Raw genomic sequence first — 27077 nt, forward strand, 5'->3', positions numbered from 1 at the left:
TTTTTTTTTTTTTTTTTTTTTTTTTTTTTTTTTTTTTTTTAATGTTTAGTTATCTTTGAGAGAGAAAGAGCACGAGCAAGGGAGGGGTAGAGAATCCAAAGCAGGCTCTGCGCTGACAGCAGCTAGCCCGATGTGGGGCTCGAACTCACCAATTGTGAGTTTATGACCTGAACCAAAGTTGGATGTTCAACAACTGAGCTACCCAGGCACCCTACTTGTTTTCTTATTTAGTCCTCCCATCAACACTGTGAGTGTATTGCAGATGAAGAAATTGAGCTTTGAAATGTTCAATAATTTTCCAAAGTTGATACAGTTCTAAAGTGGGCCATGCAATCACTGGAATGTATTTTTGCTTCTAATCATAAAAAACAAAAGCATAGTAATGTGAGGCTGCTGGAACGCAAACTCACTTGTTTAGTTCCAAACTCTCTGCTTTTTCATCATACCATGCAGCTTCCTAAAGTCTTCATCACATAATTATATGCAGTCTAAGTGTTTTTTCTACCATTTGTTCTAGATATATGTCCTTGTAAATAAGGTTTGCCAAAAATGGAAGCTCTAAGGATAGAAGCAAAAACTATATAGCTCTTTTACTAGTAAAGACAGTGACAGAGGTGATTACTAAAATACTTTAATGATACAAAAGAGTGGCTTCCAGTATTTTCTTTGATACGTTTTTAACAATCTGACAGTCTTCTTTGTGTAAGGATGAAATTAAGAATGGGAAATAACCAGTTATGTTGCTGTGATTGCCCCAGAAATTTTAATATGTTACATTAAGGTGAAAATATTAAACATGTGAAAGATTTGAATACTTATTTTCTTTTTTACTTTGAGATTGTATGGGTGTTTGTAGTAGTTTTACAAACAGGACATTCATATGGTTTGGGGCCCTGTTATTCCTAATTATGAATTTCTCTGGTGGAGTTCATAGTGCTCTTTGCCTCTTAATTAATTACCAGATTCAAACTTTGTGTCTTTTTTTTTAAACTTCATACCAGGATATGGTTATACAAGCTCTTCAGAAAACTAACAACAGAAGTATAGAGGCAGCAATTGAATTCATTAGTAAAATGAGTTACCAAGATCCTCGCCGGGAACAGATGGCTGCAGCAGCTGCCCGACCTCTCAATGCCAGCTTGAAACCAGGTGATTAATCAGACATTTTTTTTTCTCATTTCTTAATAGTATTATTTTAGAATCATTTCAGTGTATCAACTCTCGGGGCACCTGGGTGGCTCATTTGGTTGATTGTCCAGTTTTGGCTCAGGTCATGATCTTGCAGTTGGTGAGCTCAACCCCACATCAGGCTTGCTGCTGTCAGTGCAGAGCCCACTTCACATCCTCTGTCCCCCTCTCTCACTGCCCCTCCCCAGATTGTTAGCATATTACAGAGGAAGAGAAACAACCATTTTGCTTTAATGAGAACAAACAGGCTTAGGTGATGTAGGGAAGATAAGGAGTTCCTTTCTGATGCCTTCAGCTTTCTCTGAAGTGTAAAATCAGGTCATTTGTCTGGAGTGGTGTGTGAGGAATGGGACAGGTGATTTGTGGAGACTCAGAACAGGGGAGAGTTGTAGTGGAGACCAAAAGAATCAGTAGAATTTCCTGACGGTGCTAAAGCCATTTGACGATGCTGATCGTTGAATTTATAGTGGAATCAATCTGCACTTTACTCCACCTTTTCTGGCAGGTGTGAGAAAAAAGTGGGTAACTGGAATCATCTGTGAGTAGAGTTCTAAACAGGTACAGATAAGATCGATAAAGGGAGTTCAGAATGTTGATAAAAGTGTAATTTATAATTTAAATTCTTAATCAGAGCATATTCCTCCTCTACCTTTAGTGGCTTTTCATTCCTTCCAGACACCTCTTGATGGCCTTGATGTTCTCAGACTTTATCCAGTACCCCACTTCCCTTCATTTGCTTCTCTCCAGTCATACTGGGTTTCTTTTTGTTCTTGGAAAATACCAAGCTCCCAGTTTAGGACTTTTGCCTACTCTTAATTCATCTGCTTAGTGGAGCCTTTTCTGTTCTGAATGTCATCCCTTTCTGTCCTGTTACTCTCTATCATTTGACACCATTTATGGTTCCTTCATTGGATTTATCAATACACAGATATTAGCTTGTTCATTTATTTTTTGTTTATTTATTTATTTTGAGAGAGACAGAGACAGTGTGAGTGGGGAAGGGGCAGAGGGAGACACTGCCAGCTCAGAGCCTGATGTGGGGCTTGAACTCACAAAACTGTGAGATCATGACCTGAGCTGAAACCAAGAGTCAGAAGCTTAACTGACTCAGCCACCCAGTCACCCCTACTTTGTTTATTTGTTTGTTATCATTGTCAGTCTTCTCCCCCAAGAATGGAAGTTCCATGGGGCCAGGGATATTATTTGTTCACCACTGTACTTAGATTAATTAGATGCTTAATAAAAATTTAATGAATGAATAGAAATGAGAAGAGAAAAGGGAATACAGAGGAAAGTAAGAAGTAGTGGGCCATGGATTTAAATTAGATAAAGTGGGGGTGCCTGGGTGGCTCATTCAGTTAAGTGTCCAACTTTGGCTTAGGTCATGATCTCATAGTTCATAGGTTCGAGCCCTGGATAGGGCTCTCTGATGTCAGCACAGAGCCCACTTCAGATCCTGTCTTTCAACTCTCACATGCACAAAAATAAATAAACTTAAAAAAAAATAATAAAAACAAAATAGCTAAAGTGTATCACAAAGAAAGCAGACGATTAATGAAGTAGGGATTAATATGGAGGTCTTAATGGGGTTGAAGAATGCTTGTAGTAGTAGTTAAATAGGAAAGGAGAGTTGTGGTCCAAGAGTATAAACCTCAAAGAAGTGATTTTTAAAAAAGCAGATATGGATGATATCAAAATTAGAAATGTTATCTTAGGAATGATAGTTGAGGTAGAGTCGAGGGGAGGAGACCAAGGAACTGAGAGGTGAGGGTGATGGATGGTCCGTCTTTGTGGATGCTGAAGTTACAGAATGATGGCAGGGCTTAGGGTAGACCAGGTGTCAAAACTATGGGTGAATGAGGATGAACAAGTAGGAGTTCGTTAAGTGAGAGGAATGAACGTGGCCGCCCCGATAGCATGAGCGTCCAAAGAGTGTGAAGGAATAATAAGAGGTAGAATCCCATCTTTAGCTCAGTTCATTTTTTAAAGAAAACCTGTTAATTGCAAAGGACCGAAAAGAAAGTAATGTCAGCAGAAGATAACCAACTTTAAGGAGGTGGTGGGAAAGCTTGGGGCAGAGGTTATGATATAGGAGCATTTGTTGGAGGGCAATAGTGGGAGGGTTTGGGAAGTGGGAGAACACAGAGAGCTTTATGGGAGGTGCAGAACAGAGATGGCAGTGTACTTGAAGGTTGCGGAGACTTCCGATTTTACTGGTAAAAGCCGGGAGAGTGAATACATGTTGTCTTTAGCCTCAGCTGACTCTCTGAGGAAGGTGTGACTGAGCTTGGGAGGCCAGAGGACTTGCCTAGGTTGCCCAGAGTGATGATTTTCCTCAAGTCATAGACCCAGTATGCTGCCCAGTCTAGCTGAAATAGACTGTTACACTATACATTTTTTTTAATGTTTATTCTGAGAAAGAGAGAGTGGGGGAGGGGAAAAGAGAGAGGGAGAGAGAGAATCACAAACAGGCTCCTTGCTGTCAGTATGGAACCTGATGTGGGGTTTGATCCCACGAACTGTGAGATCATGACCTGAGCCCAAATCCAGAGCCAGAGGCTTAACCCACTGAGCCACCAGGTGCCCCTAAACTGTACATTCTGAACATTTACCTTTTTTTTCTCATATGTGTTATTAAATATATTTTCTCCTTGGGGCGCCTGGGTGGTGTAGTCGGTTAAGCGTCCGACTTCAGCCAGGTCACGATCTCGCGGTCCGTGAGTTCAAGCCCCGCGTAAGGCTCTGGGTTGATGGCTCAGAGCCTGGAGCCTGTTTCCGATTCTGTGTCTCCCTCTCTCTCTGCCCCTTCCCCGTTCATGCTCTGTCTCTCTCTGTCCCCAAAAAAATAAATAAACGTTGAAAAAAAATATACATATTTTCTCCCAAGATGATATTGACCTTTCAGATTTGTAGATGTTTCTTATTTTGTTTTGAATGTTGTTAAATGTTTTATGTATTTAGATCTGTCAGTCTTTACTGTATGTTCTCTATCCTTGTCCTACCTGGGAAGACCTTCCCAAGAGGTACAAAAGAGGTACCCCAATATTACTGGATGTTCACTTGTTTTTTTCTTAGTGCTTGTATGGTTTCATCTTTACACTGAAATACTTAATCTTTCTGTAATGTATTATATCTATATATTGAATTTTATACAAATGTATTTTATATATTTTTAAATGTATTAAAGATCTTTTCCAAGTATCCAGACTATTTTAAAAACTTCATTTGGGGGCCGGGTATGAGTATCATATATTTTCTTGCCTATTTCATTTATTTGGAAATTTTAGTAAAGAGAAACTCTGTAAAATCTATATTTAGTGTTCAGCTAGTTTCCCCCTGGTGTCTTAGAAATATATTTAAAAGTAGTTGTATCTATTAAAATTTTAAATGGACAAAACTGGCTCAATAATGCCACTTCTGATAATTTATCTACCTAACATATATATGAAATGATATCTGCACAAAATTTTTCGATGCCTTTTTTTTTTTTTTTTTTTTGTATAGCAAAAGACTAGAAACAACCTTAATATTCTTCAGTAGGAAAACTGATTAAATAAATTTGGGTATATCCATACAGTGAAACACTGTGGTGACATTTTTTAAAAGTAAGAAAACATTTTATATACAGAATCTTCAACATTTTAAGAAGAAGAGTAGGCATAATAATATAAATAGGAAGTATGCTATTTACTTGTGTATCCCTAAAATATCTTACTAATGATAATGGTTACCTTCAAGAAAGGAAGCTGGTTGGCTAAGGGACAGACGTGGGTATTCTTTTGTACTTCTAGAATTTTTAGCCATGAAAATGTATTACCTAGTCAAAATAAGTAAAATTTGAAAGGTAAAATAATACTACTGTACTAAACTTTGATTTTTATAATTCTTGAAAGAGAGTTACCATTTAGCTGTGTCAGAATTCCAAACTTAATTTTTTAAAAATAAGATGTTAAAAGCCTGCTTTTTTTTTTCTCTCTGTTTTATGACCATAGGGAGTGTGCAACAACCAGTTAACCGCAAACAAAGCTGGAAAGGTTCCAAAGAATCCTTAGTTCCTCAGAGACATGGCCCACCACTAGGAGAAAGCGTGGCCTATCGTTCCGAAAGTCCCAACTCGCAGACAGATGTAGGAAGACCTTTGTCAGGATCTGGTATAACAGCATTTGCTCAAGCCCACCCAAGCAACGGACAGAGGGTGAACCCCCCACCACCTCCTCAAGTAAGGAGTGTCACTCCTCCCCCACCTCCCAGAGGCCAGACTCCCCCTCCAAGAGGTACAACTCCACCTCCTCCCTCGTGGGAACCAAACTCTCAAACAAAGCGCTATTCCGGAAACATGGAATATGTAATCTCCCGAATCTCTCCAGTTCCACCTGGAGCCTGGCAGGAGGGCTATCCTCCACCGCCTCTGAACACGTCCCCAATGAATCCTCCTAATCAGGGACAGAGAGGCATTAGTTCTGTTCCTGTTGGCAGACAACCTATCATCATGCAGAGTTCCAACAAATTTAACTTTCCACCAGGAAGACCTGGAATTCAGAATGGTAGCGGTCAAACTGATTTTATGATCCACCAAAATGTCCCTGCTGGCACTGTGAATCGGCAGCCGCCCCCTCCGTATCCTCTGACCCCAACTAATGGACAGAGCTCTTCTGCTTTACAAACAGGGGGATCTGCTGCCCCTTCATCATATACAAATGGAAATATTCCCCAATCTATGATGGTGCCAAACAGAAACAGTCATAACATGGAACTTTATAACATTAATGCACCTGGACTGCAAACAACGTGGCCTCAGTCATCTTCTGCTCCAGCCCAGTCATCCCCAAGCAGTGGGCATGAAATCCCCACATGGCAACCTAACATACCAGTGAGGTCAAATTCCTTTAATAACCCGTTAGGAAATAGAACAAGTCATTCTGCTAATTCTCAGCCCTCAGCTACAACAGTCACTGCAATTACACCAGCTCCTATTCAACAGCCTGTGAAAAGTATACGTGTATTAAAACCAGAGCTACAGACTGCGTTAGCACCTACACACCCTTCTTGGATACCCCAGCCAATTCAAACGGTTCAACCTAGTCCTTTTTCTGAGGGTACCACTTCAAATATGACTGTTATGCCTCCTGTTGCTGAGGCTCCAAATTATCAAGGCCCACCTCCACCTTACCCAAAACATCTGCTACACCAAAACCCATCTGTTCCCCCATATGAATCAATCAGTAAATCTAGCAAAGAGGATCAGCCCAGCTTGCCCAAGGAAGATGAGAGTGAAAAAAGTTACGAAAATATGGATGGTGGCGATAAAGAAAAGAAACAGATTACAACTTCACCCATCACTGTTAGGAAAAACAAGAAAGATGAAGAGCGAAGGGAATCTCGTATTCAAAGTTACTCTCCTCAGGCGTTTAAATTCTTTATGGAGCAACATGTAGAAAATGTACTCAAATCTCATCAGCAACGGCTACATCGGAAAAAACAGTTAGAGAATGAAATGATGCGGGTAAAACCTTTTAAAATGCAGATTTTTATACTTGATCATCTGTTTGCTTAGTGTTTATTTTTAAATATCGGTCCAGTGTTTTTTCCTTCTTTTTATAGCTAAGTACATTATCAATTATTTAAAGTCAGTAAACGTTAACGAACTTTTGATGATACCATTTTATTTTAGTATTTCAAAATTTACTCCATTTCCTGTAATAAAGTTCTAATAAATTAAGAAAAATATACTTTATGGAGTGCTATTTAGGTGTACATAATCCCTTTTTATGGAAATAGCAAAGGTTCTTTTCTTTTCTTTCTTTCTTTTTTTTTTTTTTTTTTGCAAAAGTTTTTTTTTAAGTTTTATACATTTTTTTACAACTGTTTAAACTAGCTAGAAATATCTGGGTACATCTCTTGATATGAAACTTTTTTTTTTTTTTTTTTTACTTATAGTAGTTTTGGGACCTTATTCGTCAGGTTTATTCATTTGGTTGGTCTTATTAAAAAGTATCAAAGACTTATCTCTTCAGTTATTTCCTCATCTAATTTCATTTTTTTTTATAATGTACTAGAAAAATATGCTGAAATTATTAAACCACTAAAAGGGAGATCAAGAATAAGTGCTCACTCATTTTAAATTAGTCTGTTGTGATTCTATGTACATATCTTCACTGGATATTATGGTGATACTATCATTGTTACTATTTTTGTCACATTTTACAGTTCAAACAAATTTAACTTTCACTCAGAATCCAAGAGGCTTAAATTTGTGATGAAACTTCCTCACATAATTTGAGGGCCATTCTTTTAAATTTACTTTTTTTTTAATGTTTTATTTATTTTTGAGAGAGAGACAGAGTGCGAGTAGGGAAGGGGCAGAGAGAGAGGGAGACACAGAATCCCAAGCAGGCTCCGGGCTCTGAGCTGTTAGCACAGAGCCTGACGCCCGCGCTCAAACCCACGAACCGTGAGATCATGACCTGAGCCAGTCAGATGCTTAACCAACTGAGCCACCCAGGCGTCACGAGAGCCATTCTTTTAAAATGATTTGTCTAAATCTGATTTCACAGTATTGTTATTCCTGCTATAAATTGAATTTTCTTAGATGAGAAACACCATGATAATCTGTATGACCCATCCATATTTTAGCTCTTAGGATTTCTTACTAAAGTCTGTCTGTATGTATTTTCTTAGTTTATTTTTCCTTTTTCCTCTTCACTTTCACTAATAGCTGATTTAAACTTTTATGGTGTTGGAAGCTTTGCTGACTTCTGTAGCCTCCATTACTGTGTAGGCAAGTAAGATTTTAAGAGAAACAGTTCTACACTAAGTCTGGCATGCCACCCTTCTTAAAAGATACTGCATGCAAATGTGCACACCCTAACAGAAGCATGAGGTTGCTATATTCTAATTAGGCTTGCATTTCTTGAATCAGACTCTACTTCTTACATTCCTATTCTATTTTAACCCTTAAATTAGTTTCTTATTAAACTAGCCAAAAATAAACTTCCTTCTAAATCCAGGTAGTCCATGTCTACTCAGAAGTTGGCTTTTGTTTTTAATCTGTTTTTTGGTGTCTTCATAAGTCACATTGACTATTCTTTGAAATGTTCCAGAATACCGAAAGGATACCTTGTAATCACACAAGTTGTCCTTTTTAAATGCAGTAGGAGAAACCTTTTGCATTTTGTGTTAGTGGTGGCTGTGCACCCTACCTACCCTTCCTCTAGTGCCTGAGAAAAATAAAAGAAAGATGGGCTGTGAATGAGTGGTTAAGTTAGAGAAGACATTCTTTTGTTCTTAATACATCAGTTTTTTAGAATAAATGAATCTGGAGGGAAGAATTTCTTTTCATGAAAGAAAAGAGGAAGAATATTTTAATTGTAGGCATTCCACAAGAGAAGCATATATAATAAAGGTAGTCTGATCACATAATTTGGGGTGAATATGCATGGGGAGATGGATGAGGATGCATGTTAACAGATGTTTGGTTGTTGCACATTGGGAACTTTGTTGGGGTGCATTAGAAAACCGTAGGAAGCTGACCGTTGGTATCATCTTGCTCTCCACGGCAGAATCTGCATAAAAACTCACCTTTGTATATCCTGTTAACTATCCCTTAAGCTGCACTTGTGTTAATTAATTTTCTCTGAAGTATATTCTAGATTTCTAACATGCTTCGTTAAAAATTATTATGCATTTAACCTTTAAATATATGCCTGAATTTTTCCAAACTATTTTTTAATATTTGATATAGAAGCTAATTCCTCATTTAACCTTTAGTTTATTTGCCTAGGTTGGACTATCTCAAGATGCCCAGGATCAAATGAGAAAGATGCTTTGCCAAAAGGAGTCTAATTATATCCGTCTTAAGAGGGCTAAAATGGACAAGTCTATGTTTGTGAAGATAAAGACACTAGGAATAGGAGCATTTGGTGAAGTCTGTCTAGCAAGAAAAGTAGATACTAAGGCTTTGTACGCAACAAAAACTCTTCGAAAGAAAGATGTTCTGCTTCGAAATCAAGTCGCTCATGTTAAAGCTGAGAGAGATATCCTGGCCGAAGCTGACAATGAATGGGTAGTTCGTCTATATTATTCATTCCAAGATAAGGACAATTTATACTTTGTAATGGACTATATTCCTGGGGGTGATATGATGAGCCTATTAATTAGAATGGGCATCTTTCCAGAAAATCTGGCACGATTCTACATAGCAGAACTTACCTGTGCCGTTGAAAGTGTTCATAAAATGGGTTTTATTCATAGAGATATTAAACCTGATAATATTTTGATTGATCGTGATGGTCATATTAAATTGACTGACTTCGGCCTCTGCACTGGCTTCAGATGGACACATGATTCTAAGTACTATCAGAGTGGTGAGTAAAACCATAAAATTTGTACATATTAATATGACTTGTAAATGTAATAAGATATAAGGTATTCTCACTGGATGGAAGCCATAAGTCCTGGTTTCAGTCTTCACTATTGGATAAATGTGAGTGAATCCTTTAGACACCAAGACTTATAAAATGAAAGAATGTGTTAGATTATTTCTAAATATAATTATTTAGAAATAAATAATGAGAAAAATCCCAAGCAGGTTCCATGCTCAGTGGGACCTCACAATTGAGCTGAAATCAAGAGTCAGACACTTAACCAACTGAGCCACCCGGGCGTCCCCCAAAAGTTTTAAATGAAGCCCCATACCCACCATTCAGCTTAAAAACTAGATTGTCAGTGCTTCTGAAGCCCTTAAAGGATTGCTTCCCCTTTTTCTTCCACAGAAGTAACCATTATTTCAGAACTTCGTAATCACAGTTCTTTACTTTTCTCTATACTTTTCCCAATGTTTATAACCCTAAACAATGTTATTTTATTTTGCCTACTCTTGAACTTTATTTCAGTGTAATCATTCTATATGTATTCTTCTGTGTTCACTTCTTTTATGTATTTGAGGTTGATCTGTGTTATTGCATATGACATGTATTTTCACTACTATTTAGGATTCCGTGGTATGACTATTATACAACTTATTTAGCCTTAAACACTCTATGTACATGATTTTGTTCAATCTCACATCACTGTGAGGCAGGATAAAGAAACCGAGGCTTAGTTAGATGAAGCAATTTGCCCAAGGTCAGACAGAAAAGAAGTGTAGGGGCTAGGCTTTGAACCCAGGTTTGTCTGATTACAGGGCCCATATTATTTCTACTACACCACACTGCTCACCAAGATCCCTTCAAAGCGCTAATGGAAGTGTAAGTCGATCTAATAATTCTTGAATACTTATTATGACCAGGTTCTTTACATATATTCTAATTTAAGGGTCACAGCAATCTTCTCAGGTAAGTATTAGCCTCCTGTGTTTCTGTGAAGCCAAGTAGATTGACAGTAAGTGGATAGAACTGAGACACTTGAACCTGTCTCCTCAGAGTCACCCTAAATATTTGGGGTTCTTCTTAAAAATATGATTCGTGGGCTCTATTCCAGTCTTCTGATTTAAAATCTTCACTGGAGGGGAGAAATTGTACTTTATTTTTTTAAAGTTTGCTTTTTATTTTTTTACTTTTTTGAGTAGGCTCCACGCCCAGTGTGGGGCTTGAATTCGTGACCCTGAGATCAAGAGTTGTATGCTCTACTGACTGAGCCAGCCAGGCACCCTGCCTAGATGATTATTACAGTCAGTTTAAATATGAGCTGTATTTTTCTAGGTGATTTCATCCAGTCATGGCTTTAAATGCCATTTCATTCCAGTGACTTCGAAATCTCTCTCTCTAGAAATTGCCCCTCCCGTTCACGTGTGCGTCTAATAGGCCTTTTAAACTTCACATTGCCAATAAACAACTCTCAATTTCTCCCCCTCCAGTCTTCCCCATGTTAGTAAATTGCACTACCACCACCCACTTAGTTATCCTTCTTTTTTCCCCGCGCCGTCTACATCTAATCCATCAATAAATCCTGTTTATTCCACCTCTAAAAATACCCTTGATCTGTTCACTTTTCTACATCTCCACTGTTACTGTCAGGGTAGCCTCTGAACTGGTCACTCCTCACACTTGTCCTCCCTACAGTTGGTGCTGTACATGGCAGTTAGTGTCTTCTTTTTGAAACATAAATCAGATCTTGTCGTTCTCTTCAAACTCTCTGGTATCTTCCCACTGCATTTGCAGTAAAAGGCAAACCACTTCTTTTGCTTATTAAATCCAGGTGCACCAGCTCCCACTCCTATTGTCCACCATTCTCTCCTAATTTACCAGCCCCACTGGTCTTCTCTCTTGTTACTGTTGTTTCTCTGTGGAATGTCTTGCCCTGGTTTTCAAATGGTTGAGTCCCTCTGGTTTTTACAAATGTCACCTCAGTTCGTCTTCCTGAGCCACCCTAGTGGCTATATCTATCTATCTACCTATCTATTTATCTATCTATCTATCTATATATATATGTATCTGTTTGTTGTGTTTGTCCAATACAGAGAAGATACCCGAAAGAAGATCCCTGTCTTATTTGTCGTTGTCATTTATTGAATGAACAAACACTGATCTCATTTGTTTGAAACTTTGTTCAGAATAGTAAGGGGAAGCAGTCTGCATAACAAATTCCTGATCCTACGAACTCATGACTTTAATTGTCATCATTTAGCATTGAGTAAATTACTGAAACTTACACTAATTTTTCTTAGAGTAACACTTGTCCTATTAGTATCTCGGAGCACAGGCTGTAGTTAGTAATAAACACCATCAGTGATATGGCATACATTGTGTCTTATTTTGTCTCAAGGGAAGAGTACTGTTAACTCTAAACCATGAAGTCAAAAGATTAAACAGTCTTTAGGCTCACTCTTGTTCTTGTTGCTTTTATTTATTTATTTATTTATTATTTACGTACTTACTACATAGGTGACCATCCACGGCAAGATAGTATGGATTTCAGTAATGAATGGGGTGACCCTTCTAACTGTCGATGTGGAGATAGATTGAAGCCATTGGAGCGGAGAGCTGCACGCCAACACCAGCGGTGTCTTGCACATTCGTTGGTTGGGACACCCAATTATATTGCACCTGAAGTGTTGTTACGAACAGGTAAAAACATTAGTTTTGTGATAATCTCAGTAGGCCTTTAGACCAGCTGAAATTTACATTAATTAACATGTGGCTTATTTTTCAGGTTTATAATAAAAATATTAATTATACAGCATTTTGGTGATTTAATATTTTGATTGTATTCTGAGCACTTTTTAAAAAGTTTCTGAATAACTATAACTTTGGTATCTTATTTTAGGCTATACACAGTTATGTGATTGGTGGAGTGTTGGTGTAATTCTTTTTGAAATGTTGGTGGGTCAACCTCCTTTCTTGGCACAAACACCATTAGAAACACAAATGAAGGTAAGAGATAGCATCTATACCAAAGACTTGTCAGAGTCCCTGTATCATAGACTTTTAGCAATCCTTTATTTAGAACATCTTATTCTGGAATTTAAGAATGAATTTGTAAGGTGGGGCACATGGGTGCTTAGTTGGTTGAGCATCTGACTTTTGATTTTGGCCCAGGTCATGATCCCAGGGTCATGAGATTGAGCCCTGCATCAGGCTCCGCACTGAGCATGGAGCTTGCTTGAGATTATCTCTCTCCCCTTGCCTCTCTCTTTCTCAAACAACAACAACAAAACCTGATTAAAAAAAAAAAAAAAAAAAAAAGAATGAACTTGTAAGGAGGCGCCTGGCTGGCTCAGTCAGTAGAGTGACTCTTGATCTTGGGGTCATGAGTTCGAGTCCCACCTTGGGGGTAGAGTTTACTTTAAAAAAAAAAAAAAAAAAAGAATGAATTGGTAAGGTTAGAGGAAGTCACTGAAATTCCAGGAGTGAACTCTAGTGTCCGTCAGCCAACTGTCATCACACTGTTAGATCCTCTGTCACTCATGTGCTTATATACTCATTCCATTCTCGTGGAAGTCTTTAGTACTATGTGCAGATTTATTCTAATTTACTTTTTGTCACCTTCTGGCTCCTGGCTTTGTTTCCTTCCATGCATAGTCTACCCTCAAACAACAAACAAATATCTGTATCTCCACTTGAAATTACCTCTGGCACTTAAATGAGAAGCTGCCCACAATTTTGGTCATAAACAGTCCCATTAAAAACCCTTCAGTGGTTCCCATGTCCATGGATTAAAGTCCAAATTTATACTCCCTTCCCTGTTCATACCATTCTCTCTGTCTGGAATGTTCTTCTTTCTTTCTTTCCCATCTTCCACAACTCTCCCTACTTTCTTAAACCTGCTTAACTCCTGAACTAACTCATTCTTAATCATTCTTAAGATATCTCTTCTATGATGTTCCCCCTGAGTTGTAACTACTTCTTTTGTTGCATTTAATATATTTAAAACTTCTTGGGGTGCCTGGGTGGCTCAGTCAGTTAAGCGTCCGACTCGAGCTCAGGTCATGATCTCGTGGTTTGTGAGTTTGAGCCCCAGGTCAGGCTCTGTGCTGACAGCTCATATTCTGTGTTTCTGTCTCTCTCTGCCCCTCCCCTGCCTACTCTCTTTCTCTATTTCTCTCTTTCTCTCAAATATAAATAACATTAAAGGGCGCCTGGGTGCCTCAGTCGGTTGGGCGGCTGACTTCGGCTCAGGTCAAGATCTCACGGTCCGTGAGTTCGAGCCCCGCGTCGGGCTCTGTGCTGACAGCTCGGAGCCTGGAGCCTGTTTCAGATTCTGTGTCTCCCTCTCTCTGACCCTCCCCCGTTCATGCTCTGTCTCTCTCTGTCTCAAAAATAAATGAACATTAAATAAACATTAAAAAATTTTTTTTAGTATATTTAAAACTTCCTTTAAAATTTCTTTTAAGTATAGGTGTGTTGATAATGCATTCTCTTAGGTTTGATTCAAATTAGTTTGTCTGAAAGTGTCTTTATTTCCTCTTCATTTTAATATATATGTATATGAAAGTATATGCATATATATATATATATATACATAAAATGTGTGTGTGTGCGTGCGCGTGTGCAGACGCGTGTGAAAAACTGAATGCTTTCTCCTCAAAATCAAGAACATAGCAAAGATGTGTGTTTTTACCAGTCTTATTAGACATAGTTCTAGAAATCTTAGCCAGGGTAATACAACAACAAAAGAAATAAAAGGCATACAGATTAGAAAGAAATAAAAACTTAGCCTATTCAGAGATGACAACATAACTTTCTATATAGAAAATCCAGGGAATTTATGAAAAAACTCATAGAAATAATAAGTGAGTTTAGCAAGGTTGTAGACTTACGAGGGTAATACATAAAAATCTATTGTATTTCTATATTTAAGCAATAAATGACCAGAAACTGAAATTTAAAAGCAGTCCCATTCAGGGGTGCCTGGGTGGCTTGGTCAGTTAAGCATCTGACTTCAGCTGAAGTCATGATCTCATGGTTCATGGATTTGAGCCCTGTGTCGGGCTCTGTGCTGACAGTTCAAAGCCTGGAGCCTACTTCAGATTCTGTCTCTCTCCCCCTCTCTCTGCCCCTTCCCTGCTTGTGCTTGCTCTCATTCTCCCCACCTCTCTCAAAAATAAATAAACATTAAAAAAATAAAAGCAGTACCATTCATAGAAGTTTCCTCCAATTGAAATATACAGGGAGGTGGTGCCTGGGTGGCTCAGTCAGTTAAGCGTCTGACTTCGGCTCAGGTCACGATTTCATGACTTGTAAGTTCAAGCCCCACATTGGGGCTCTGTGCTGACAGCTTGGATCCTGGAGCCTGCTTGGGATTCTGTCTCTGTCTCTCTGCCCTTCCTCTACTCATACACTGTCTGTCTCTCTCAAATATAAATAAACATTAAAAAAAAGAAATATGAAGGTATAAATCTAATAAAACATGAAGATCTCTATGCCGAAAGCTACAAACTCTGATGAAAGAAATCCAGAAAGATCTTCATAAATGGAGACATGTACCATATCCCATGTCGATAGATTGGAGGACTCAACATAGCAAAGCTATCACTTATCTCCAAATTAATCTATAGATGTGATTCCATCCTAATTTTTGTAGGTACAGATGAGCCAATTCTAAAATGTATATGGGTAGGGCGCCTGGGTGTCTCAGTTGGTTAAGCATCTGTCTCTTGGTTTCGGCTCAGGTCATGATCTCATGGTTTGTGAGTTCGAGCACTGCATTGGCCTCTGCACTGGTGGTATGGAGCCTGCTTGGGATTTTCTGTCTCCCTCTCTCTACCACTCCCCTGCTTGCTCGCATGCACATGTGTGCACGCTCTCACTATAAACAAACAAACACACATTTAAAAGTAAATAAGTAAAATGTATATGGGTGAACAGAGGAACTAGAATAATGAAAACAATGTTTTAAAAGAAGAACAGAGTTAGAGGAATCAACCACTTTTAAGAATTACTATGAAGTTACAGTAATCTAGACGGGGTGATATTGGCAAAAGGACACAAACATAGATCAATGGAACAAGATACAGAATAGAGAAATAGAACCACACAAATATGTCCATTTGATCTTTGACAAAGGTGCAAATGGAGAAAGAATAGTATTTCAACAAATGTAGGATAATTGGTCGGCCATATTCAGAAAGTACTGAAACTTAATGTAAACTTCATCCCTACACAAAGATTAACTCAAAATGGTTCATCGATCCAGAGATAAAATATAAATACTATACTACTATAATACTTTTATAATACTATAAAATCTTTATGGCCTAGGGTTAGGGGAAGAGTTCTTAGAAATGATACCAAAATCATGATCTATAAAAGAAAAAGTTGAGAAACTGGAATTCATCAAAACTTAACACTTTCAGTATACAAAAGACACAGTTAAGACAATGAAGACAAGATTCAGCTTGGGGGGAGACATTTGCAGACACATTTCCCACAAAGGCCTTGTATCTAGACCATAAAAAGAACTTTTGAAACTCAATAGTAAAAAATATTTCTTGATTACCTACTACATTTCTTCCGTTCTTCCCTCTCTTCCCTTCCTCCCTCCCTCTCTCCCTCATTCTGGTTTATTCAAAGTCAGAATAAATATTTATTGAACATCTGTTAACGATGTGCCAGGCAACTTGCCAAGCACTAAGAAATACAAAGACAAAACATGATCTATAGCCTTATGGAATTTTATCTGTGGTAGAAGGACATAGAACAGGTCCCACGAAGTCTGTACTATGATACCAGTAAACACATGGAACGGGACAGCGCAGTGGAAATTGTCATTTCTGCCATAGGTAGAAGAGCTTAACAGGGGAGCTAAAACTTACAGTGAGTCTTAAAGTATGAGTATAAGTTGCCTGGGGGGGAGGGAATGGGAGGAAAGGTTATTTCCCATCAGCGATTCATTCATTATTAAAGGTAAGGAAGGCAGAATACTGTGCAATTTATTTTTAAAGATAAAAATAGGTAAGACTTTGGTATAAAACTTGGAGGACATTTTTTTCTTATTTACCTCTTCCCTCCTAATTTCTAAAAAATCCTCTTTAAAGGTTATCAACTGGCAAACATCTCTTCACATTCCACCTCAAGCTAAACTGAGTCCTGAAGCCTCTGATCTTATTATTAAACTTTGCCGAGGACCAGAAGATCGCTTAGGCAAGAATGGAGCTGATGAAATAAAAGCTCATCCATTTTTTAAAACAATTGATTTCTCCAGTGACCTGAGACAGCAATCTGCTTCATACATTCCTAAAATCACACACCCAACAGATACATCAAATTTTGATCCTGTTGATCCTGATAAGTTATGGAGTGATGATAATGAGGAAGAAAATGTAAACGACACTCTCAACGGATGGTATAAAAATGGAAAGCACCCTGAACATGCTTTCTATGAATTTACCTTTCGGAGGTTTTTTGATGACAATGGCTACCCATATAATTATCCAAAGCCTATTGAATATGAATATATTAATTCACAAGGCTCAGAGCAACAGTCAGATGAAGATGACCAACACACAGGCTCAGAGATCAAAAATCGTGATCTAGTGTATGTTTAACACACTAGGAAATGTAATGAGGATTTGCAAAAAGACCTGAAACGCAGAGTTTTTTGAGGCTCCGAGAGTAAAATTATGCAAATGTGACAGAGCTATGTATGAGTGCTCTGTGTACAATATTTTATGTTCCTAAATTATGGAAAATCTTTTTTAAATGTTAATTTATTCCAGCCTTTTTAATCAGTAATTTAGAAAAAAAATTGTTATAAAGAAAATAAATTATGAACTGAATATTATAGTCAGTTCTTGGTACTTAAAGTACTTAAAAATAAAAAAAAAATAGTGCTTTGTTTAAAGGAGAAACCTGGTATCTATTTGTACATACACTAAATAATTTTAAAAGACAAGAATATTTGAAAATTTTTTGAAAGACAGTTTTAGTTTTATCTTGCTTTAACCAAATATGAAATGTACCCCACATTTACAGATTTTTTTTTTTTTTTTACCCCATATCCTGGTTTTTGGTACAAAATAAGCTATAGAAATTAAGCCATTATGGTGATGAGTGTTCTTAGGCTAATCTGATAATTTACATCTTGTAATTAAGAAATACAGGGTTGAAACAGTATGCTCATCAGAAGAAAAAATACTGCATTTTCTCTTTCTTATTTTTCCCCTCTGTGGAATATTTACTCTTCTAGCATTTATTTCTCAAGAATTACTGACTTTAAAAGAAGCAAAGCACTACCATTTTTCTTTCTATACTGGTATTTTTAATGCTGCTTCTAGTTTTAAAAGGGAAAAAAGATGCCATAAGTCAAAATTTACAATACCGGATGCTAAGATCTTTCATATTTTTACTTCGAATTTTTTTTTTAAGTTTCTACCATCCTAAGCAGAAAGATTATTTTCAGTTTCATAAGAAACTTTAAGTAGAAAAATTATTTGTGGGTATTCACTAGAAAAGTACTTTTTCTGCATAGTGACAGTTTTGATTATGTCATCAGTAATGTTACATGTTTCCTCTTTCAGAACAGTGCTGTATATACAAGTTGTTATTGGCAAAGGAAATCTGGGTATTTGGCAGTATTTTACCTATGGGCAGAAAAAATTATTTAACTCTTAAGGTGTCTGTTAGTAATTAGAAAAAGTTATATAGTGGTCTTAGTAGAAAATTCAAATCCTCCTGACTTAATTTAAGGTTAAATAATACGTTTTTCAGCATGCCTATTTTATATATATATATATATATATGTATATATATATATATAATGTTTAGGTTTTAAGGAACACTTGTGGTTTCATACCAAAATACATTTAGCTTATTTTTTAGGAAGGGGAAAAGGGCTCTATTCTGACATTAGTAAAATTTGTATTTTAGTTCCTTTCCTTTAAGCTCCTCTGATAGGGAATTGTCTTATCAAAATTGTATATGTGTAGATAAGAAGAGGCGTAATTTTAGTGATTTTCAAACCAATGGAAACAAGCTAGTGGAAATCCTATATGTAAGTGAAAGTAAAGGCAAAGCTGTTCCAGTTGAATTGGGGAGGGCAAAGAAGATTCATTAGTTCGCACTTGCACCTTTCCATAGGTGGCTGTCTCAGAGCTCAGCTTGTAAACCACTGCATACCCCACTGTGTGTAGTGCTGGGTCTTTGGGGTTCGTTGGGTTTTTTGAGAGTCTGATGAAAGTTGCGGACTCTTTTCCCAGAAAATTGCACATTAACATACACACATATAATGCTGCGTGCAGTCTTAGGGATTCTGGACATGTTGAAAACTGTCACAAACTTGGTTAAGGACCTCTGTCCTGTAAGAACACTGATACACTAAACTCAGAACTTTGCTTTAAATTTACTGGTTAGTACTCAGATTAGCACATCTTGTATAAACACTGATAATTTGTGATGGAAAAATTCTGTACATGTGATAACATATCCCTAGGAATGCCTTTCTCTCGCTGGTACAGCACTAAGGCATTTTAAACATACACTTGAGGGCATTGAAATACATGTTTGGCTTGTTACAGGCTTGATATGGAAATATTTCTGAAGGACTTCTAATCATTAGAGAATTGTAAGAAAAGGCACTCTACTGAGTTGGCAGTCTTCACTTCATGGAACATTTGATTCGTTGTATAAAATCCTGTGCAAAACAAAATAGTTCAAGAATTTTTAGCTCACTACTCAAATTTTAAGATATCCCTCTGGCTCTTTGGCTTTTCTCAGTCAGATTTATTGAAATTTCCACTTGGTTGTTTTACTTCTGGATTGTGGTACAATGCCGTAAGAACCAACTTTGTTACCTTCATGTTCTAGGAAAACTAGGGTGCTGTCTCCTCCCCATTTCTCCCCACAAAATCTGTGTTGACACTACAAATTGTGTGTTCTTTTAAAATTTCCTCTGACGATATGAGCTTTCTGTGTTTATCTAAAGCAAGCCTTTAGTGTCTGCAGTTCTAACAGTTTGGATATACTTACTAGCTCTCCTATTCCCAAACTGTATCTGGTTCTTCTAGCATAGAATCTGGTGCTTCCTGACCAAAAATAGGAGAACAACATAAAAAATCTATATGCTTTCAATTGAAATAGAGTGAAAACATTGGTTATACATGTTTTCTTTTTAAAATCATTTTCCCACTCATTTGAAAACTTGCTGTCTTTCTTATACTTACCCCCTTTTTATGTATATTAATAGTATTTATAAAATGTGTTCTATAATTATGTAACTGTAGATACTATTATGTATTGTCCAGTGACATCCTAAGGCAGGCCCTATTGCTGTATCTTTTCTACCTTATTTGTTTGTAATAGGAACCATAGAATGTATGACTAAGAAGTCACTTTGAGATTGACTTTTTAAAAAAGTTATTACCTTCTGCTGTTGCAAAGTGCAAAACTGTGAGTGGAAATGTTTTATTCTGACTTAATAATATGTTAGAAATTAGAGAATACAGTGGGAGGATTTTTAGATATTGCTGCTGCTGTTACCTAAGGTACTTTAGAAATTTTTTCTTTAATATACAAAAAATAAACAAAAATCCCTTTGGTATTTAAAGTGAAACATTTATTTAGCCTGTTTGTTTTAATCTAAAGCAAAAAGTAATTTGAGTCAACATATTGGTATGTTTGTAAAGCGCCTTAATATATCCCTTTATGGAAGGCACTATACCACAGTTTACTTTTATATTGTATTGTGTATATAAGTATTTTGTATTAAAATTGAATCAATACAGTACTACAGTTTTATAAAATAATGCTTTGTTAGGAAAAGGAATTACAGCTTTGCAATATAACTAAATTGTTTTGCATACTTCTGAATGTAATAGATATGAATAATCAGCCTGTGTTTTTAATGACTGTATTTGTATTTTCCCAATCATTTTCTCTAGTGTAACATTTGCTGGGATAATAATAAAAAAAGAATTCAGATCTTTCAATTATGTGTGGAAAGCTGATTTTTAAGCCATGTATGTAGTTTGATTTTAATCTTTATTAGAGAAAATTTGTGATTAAAACTTTGATGTTTTGGAATTAAAATATATATAATGATAATACCTAGTTAGGTTAAGGCAAACTGAGTAAAGTAACCCAGTAAAATGTTTTCATTTTGCCCAACATAAGTACAATATATATTTCGTGTTGAAGGCTTCCTTTAGATCAGCACAGATTTAAACTTTTCTAATTATTAAACTCCTCATTCAGTATCATTTGAGTCCACTTAAAAATTTTTTAAATATGTAGTTGACTAATGTCTTTTCCTTTATTTGCAGTCCTTTATCACATGTTTGCCTACCAGAGAAAATACATATATTGATATTATAATTCTAATACATATATTGATATTATGTATAAATCAACTTTCTACAGATGAACACATTTTTAGTTTTATTTATCCTTTTTCAAGCATTACCATCACTCTTAGTGTCCTTTATCCTCATGTTTGCACTTCTTTATAAAATTGTATTTGGTCTACATGAGGCTGTTGTATAGTTGATGTAAGTTGCATTATTCCTATGATTCATTATACTACATTGTAGACCCTTGTTTGGTATGCTTGTGACTCTACTTTGTTATGCCAAAGCCAAACACACAAAAATTGTATCTGTTTATGTGTGTGAAGGGTAGAGAAGAGATATCAAATTTATGTCTGAAATATATGCAGTTATTGTTCTCTTTAATATCTAATCTCTCCTTCTTCCTACTTAGAAGATCCAGAGATCTGAAACATACTACTGGATTCAGAATCTGGGTGGAACTTTGAGTTGTTTCCCCTGGAGAGGGGTTAAATTTTTCTATATTGGAAAAAGGGGTTCTTATGAGAACTTAGCTCTCACAGTGGTTGACTCATGACACATGCCGCTCTCGTTCCCCCACATCCATTCTGTCATTCTGTCTTTTACGAATAGAGCCCCCATCCCTGTCCAATTTTGACTGTCCTAAGCGACCACATGTTTTTCATATTCCCTTGTAATGAGGTGTGGCCACGTGATTGGCCCTTGGGATATGAGCATATGTGATACTTAAAGTTCATACACTTAAAGTTGATACTGCTTGCCCTCCACTTGCTTTTCCCCTTTTCCCACAGTATGGAACAGGGACAGACTGGTGACTGTTGATCGTGAGAGCTAGGAAAACACCTTGGTGGTGGATCAACAAAATGAATAGAACCTGGTTACCTGAGACACTGTGTGATGTGGGGCTGTATGTCCATCCTGGACTGAGATGTTAGAGAAAAGGAATGACCAAGTAAGCTCCCACTGGATTGACTTCATCTCATATAACTACTTTAAACTCGGAGGAAAATCCAAAAACATCCACCTAAAGATACTGAGTGGAACCAAGAGCAGGCAGATTCTGGATCGAAGACAACCCTTGGCAGAGAGGAGTGGCACTCGAGGGGTATCTAATTTTCAAGATACATTGCTTGAGAAAGGCCCAAATCTCTAGCTGAATCATTAGCCACACATCTGTGAGGAAGAATCCAAGAACAAAAGGACTAAACTGGTATTTGAGGTGCTGCCCAACAGAAAGTGGATCAAATCTAATTGCCTGCTTAACAACCACCACCCAAACAAACACCACCTCCAGAGATACATCACAGATTTGAAACAGGGGATATATAACACAACATATCCAATATCCAGGATACACTTCAAAATTACCTGACCTACAACGAAATACAAAAAATATGACCTAGTCTCAAAAGAAAACGAACAGTGGAGGTCAACTCTAAGATCCTATTCTAACGTCTGGAAGTGGCAAAGACAGTACAATGGCTCTTATAACTATGCACAATGATCTAAAGAAAAGTACTCTCATAACAAATATAAAGATAGGAAATCCCAACAAGAAAATGGAAGCTATAAAATAACCAAAAGAGGGGCGCCTGAGTGGCTCAGTTGGTTAGGTGTCCAACTTTGGCTCAGGTCATGATCTGTTTGTGGATTCAGGCCCCACATCAGGCCCTGTGCTGACAGCTCAGAGCATGGAGCCTGCTTCGGATTCTGTGTCTTTCTCGCTCTCTGCCCCTCCCCCACTTGTGCTCGGTCTCTCTCTCTCAAAAATAAATATTAAAAAAAAAATAAGAAAAAGAGACTGTCCTTTGAAGACATAAACTGGCAGAATATGAGAAAGCTCATGAGAGGGCCAATAAATTGCATTATTTCATTGCATGTATGATTAAAAAAAAGACATCTGGAAGGTAATTAATGAATTGGGTATCATTGATTGTCTCTGGGGATGGGACCTGGATTTCTAGGGTGGCAAGAATAGGAGGAAGACTTCTCATTATATAATCTTTTGTATTATTTTTGAGTTTTAACCATATAAATACAAAGACATAAAGTGGAAATAAAAAAAAATCTAAGTTCAAGTGAGGGACCTGGGCATAGACAAAGGAAGATTCACTTTCACTGAAATGAGAGGCAAAAAACAAAGGGCAGTGCGAAGTAGAGACGTGTAAATTGGAGGGTAAAAGTACTGGAATTGGGCTTAGCTGCATATAAAATGCAAACCATCACTGCTTAGAAATACAACATCCGAGCTGGCAGTCCACACTTCACGTGTTCAATTCTGCCACCTCCATCATAGGGCTTCTATCCTAAAGGTTACTTATGTCAGCACTTGGCTGCTTATACATACTGTCTCCCATCTTTCCCCTGTTCTAATCTGATAAAAAGAGGGGATGGTGACAGGGAATAAGGGGGAGTTTCAGGGCCCCTCCCTTTAAGGTGCCTTCCTCCAAGTTGTACATAACACTTGTACTGGCCAGAAGTTAGATCTGTGGCCACACCTAGCTGCGTAAGAGTCTGGAAATGTGGTTCTTATTCCAGATGGCCCAATTTCGTCAAGTTGGTTTTGTTACTAAGTAAGGAAAATGAGTATTTGGTGGCTGGATGGCATTCTCTGCCTCAGGGAGCAAGTTGAGGGAATTTCGACCTAATTAATAGCTTCTATCTTCTCTGAGGGTGGAGACGTAGTGATTTCCTGAGATGACAGAAATGGGTAGGTAGCTGGCTTGAGGAAAGTGGTGAAAGTTTGAAATAACTAATGTCAAGAGTAACAGAGAGAATGGAGGTGAAACATGAAGAAAAATATGCTTCAGGTGGGTTGGAAGTTACAAAGTTGTGCATCAATCTTCATGGTGGTGTGATTTTTTTTTCCCCCTGTAGCATTCAGCAGTCTGGGAGTAGCAGGACTGTGATGGAAGGGTGTATATAATAAAGTGGGGTTTTTTTTAATGTTTTTAAGTTTATTTATTTATTTTGAGAGAGAGAGAGAGCACAAGCAGGGGCGGGGCAGAGAGAGGAAGAGACAGAATCCCAAGCAGTCTCTGCACCATCAGTGCAGAGCCCGATGCGGGGCCTGAACCCACGAACTGTGAGATCATGACCTGGGCCGAGATCAAGAGTCGGATGCTTCACCAACTGCACCACCCAGGCACCCCTATAATAAAATTAATGAACAACACTGGGGATCTGCCCCAGTTGGTTACTGCAAATATTTTAACAGAATATAGAAATTCAGTATTCTTACTCATGGGTAGAATTTTCTCTGGGGGCCTGGGTGGCTCAGTTGGTTGAGCATCTGACTTCAGCTCAGGTCACGATCTCATGGTTTGTGGGTTCAAGTCCTGCCTCGGGGTCTGAGCTGACATCTCAGAGCCTTGAGCCTGCTTTGGATTCTGTGTCTCCCTCCCCCCAACCCCTCTCTCTGCCCATCCCCTGCTTTTATGCTCTGTCAAAAATAAACATTAAAAAAAAAGAATGTTCTCATATATATATATAGTCTGTATCCTAAGAGATGGCTCAAATTTTTGAAGTATGTGAAAAAGGACTGCCAGATGCAATCGACCAGGTGAGTACAATTAATAAAGTGGTCTGAAAAGTCCTTTTAGATTTCTCTGATGAAATGGAAATTGTTTTAAATTTAAATTAAAGAAATAAAACAGTAAGTAATAAAAATTTAAATTAAAAAATGATTTAATGTATTTATTTCTTCTAGAACTTTCTCTGTGTAATTCCACATGTCACCACACCTCTTGCAAGTCTCCCAATCTTCTTCCTCCCCTCCAAACGTTCCTACTCACAGCTGCCAAATTAATCTCCCTATTTGCTATATAACTTATGCCTTCATTTGAAAACTTGCATGGTTCCATTTTTCCTATTGAATATTTATCATTATCACTCATTATTATTATATGAGTGATAATAATAAATAATTTTCTGAGTCCCAGTTTGGACACAATCACTTTAGAAGGCTGGTGGTTGTAGGAGCCACCCTTGTAAAAGAAGAAATGTCTAGTGTAGTCATGACTGTGGAACACACATTCTCTTTTTCTTCTTCAGAGCACACTGCAGAGTTGCACAGTCCCATCCCTTTCAAGTCAGGCTTGGTCACATGACTTGCTCTGGCCAATGAGATGTGGGCAGAAGTAGCAGGTGTCATATCCAGACAAGTTGTGCAGATTATCTCATTTTTCCCCCCTACTACCAAGGGTCCTAGTGCCTGCATCCACTCTGCTATGAACATAGAGAGTAAATGAGAAAAAAAAAAAATCGTGTTAAAAGGAGCACAAGTTTATAGCCCCTTTGGTAAACTCAGAGTTCTATTATAACTCCAGGGAAACTTCAGGGGCACCTGGGTGGCTCAGCCGGTTAAGCATCTTACTTCGACTCAGGACATGATCTCACGGCTTGTGAGTTCGAGCCCCATGTTGGGCTCTCTGCTGACAGCTCGGAGCCTGGGGCCTACTTCGGATTCTGTCTCTGTCTCTCTGCCCCTCCTCTGCTCACACACTTGTCTTTCTCTCAAATATAAATAAACATTTAAAAATATTTTAAATTAAAAAAAAAAACAACTCCAGGGAAACTTCAGAATTATTAATCTAGCCACATTTAGTGTCATCTGTTCTCAAATTGTTTTCTCCAAGCTATAACTAACTCCTCTTGTTGATTTCTCAATAGAATTTTTGAGCCAGTTAATTTTTTTGACATTTTGCTGCCTGAAGGAGAGTGAGTCCTCAAAGGACGGTGCTTTCAAGCACATTTTTTTTTTTTTTTTTAACTTTCAGATTCTCCAGCCTTGGATCATCTAGCTAGCCCAAAAAGCCAGTTTATCCTGGAATGAAACACTTTTTTTGGAGTAAGGGAAAATGTTTATACTACCATTTAAAAGAACAAATCCTGTCATTTGAAACCTCTGATTTAGCGGTTACTACAGCTTAGCCTCGTCTTCCCTAACTAGTACAACTAGTGAAGAAATGGAACTAGTGAATGTAAGCCACTCTGGAGGTTTATTTATTTATTTACTTTAAAAATGAACTGAGGCGCCTGGGTAGCTCAGTTGATTAAGCATCTGACCTTGGCTCAGGTCATGATCTCATGGTTTGTTGAGTTTAAGCCCCATGTCAGGCTCTGCGCTGGCAATGTGGAGCCTGCTTCAGGTTCTCTGTCTCCCTCTCTCTCTGCCCCTCCCCTGCTTGCACTCTCTCTCTCAAAAAAAAAAAAAAAAAAAAAAAAAAAAAAAAAAAAAAAAAAAAAAAATAAAAAAAAAAAAAAAAAAAAAAAAAAAAAAAAAAAAAAAAAAAAAAAACATTAAAAAAAATAACTTCATTGAGGTATGATTTATGCACAATAAAATGCATCCATTTTGGGGTGCTTGATTGGCTCAGTCATTGGGGCATACACTGATCCCAGGGGATCTTCCTGGGCATGGAGCTTACTTAAAAAATAAAATAAAACACATCCATTTTGTGTGTATTCGTTGATGAAGTTTAATAAATATATACATCTGTGTAACCAATACCCTAACATTTTCATCACCTCAAAACATTTCCTTATGCCTCCATGAAGTCTAATCCTTTTCCATCCCTCCTCCCAGCCTCAGGCAAACACTGATCAGCTTTTTATTACTATAGATTAGTCTTGCCTGTTCTAGAATTTCATATAAACAGAATCATATAATATGTATTCATTTTGTTTTGAGGTTTTTTTTTTAATTTTTTTTAATGTTTATTTATTTTGGAGACAGAGAGAGATCAGAAGTGGGGCAGAGAGAGAGGGAGACACAGAACGGGAAGCAGGCTCCGGGCTCTGAGCTGTCAGCACAGAGCCCGACGCAGGGCTCGAGCTCACGAACTGTGAGATCATGACCTGAGCCGAAGTGGGATGCTCAACGGACTGAGCCACCCAGGCGCCCCTGTTTTGAGAAGTTTTCAAAGTACAAATGGGCTTTCTAATTCACCATACATTTGCATACATAAAAGATGAAGGTTGATTCATCCTAACTAGGGTAATTAATATGTACCTCCCCTAATTGTTTTTTGTTTTGTTTTGTTTTTTGTTTTGTTTAAGATATACTAGTTATAGTTTCCGGTGCTTCATTACAATTCAGTTCCTAGCCACCATAGCAAAACTATTATTTTCTACTTAGGTAAGACTTTAAGCTTTAGTTTTTTTGTTTTGT

General features: G+C 37.5%; 1 protein-coding gene across 3 annotated transcripts in view; it reads left to right on the forward strand.

The window, feature by feature from the left end:
* The window catches only part of LATS1 (large tumor suppressor kinase 1), a 53684-nt gene extending 33136 nt beyond the window's left edge, over positions 1-20548 (forward strand). The window contains exons 3-8 of one of the 3 annotated variants that reach the window (XM_040448913.1): positions 1002-1149; positions 5181-6691; positions 8969-9551; positions 12069-12251; positions 12451-12557; positions 16661-20548. In XM_040448913.1, coding sequence (XP_040304847.1) covers positions 1002-1149; positions 5181-6691; positions 8969-9551; positions 12069-12251; positions 12451-12557; positions 16661-17170 — 3042 coding nt within the window. In that variant the 3' untranslated portion in view covers positions 17171-20548. Of the gene's footprint in view, positions 1-1001; positions 1150-5180; positions 6692-7903; positions 7967-8968; positions 9552-10369; positions 10434-12068; positions 12252-12450; positions 12558-16660 lie in introns of those variants that run through there. The other 2 variants (XM_040448914.1, XR_005782639.1) reach the window with 2 other exon arrangements.
* Positions 20549-27077: the final 6529 nt, after the last annotated feature.

This window comes from Herpailurus yagouaroundi, unplaced genomic scaffold, assembly GCF_014898765.1.
Source record: "Herpailurus yagouaroundi ecotype Mexico unplaced genomic scaffold, PumYag 198, whole genome shotgun sequence".
Lineage (NCBI taxonomy): Eukaryota > Metazoa > Chordata > Mammalia > Carnivora > Felidae > Herpailurus > Herpailurus yagouaroundi.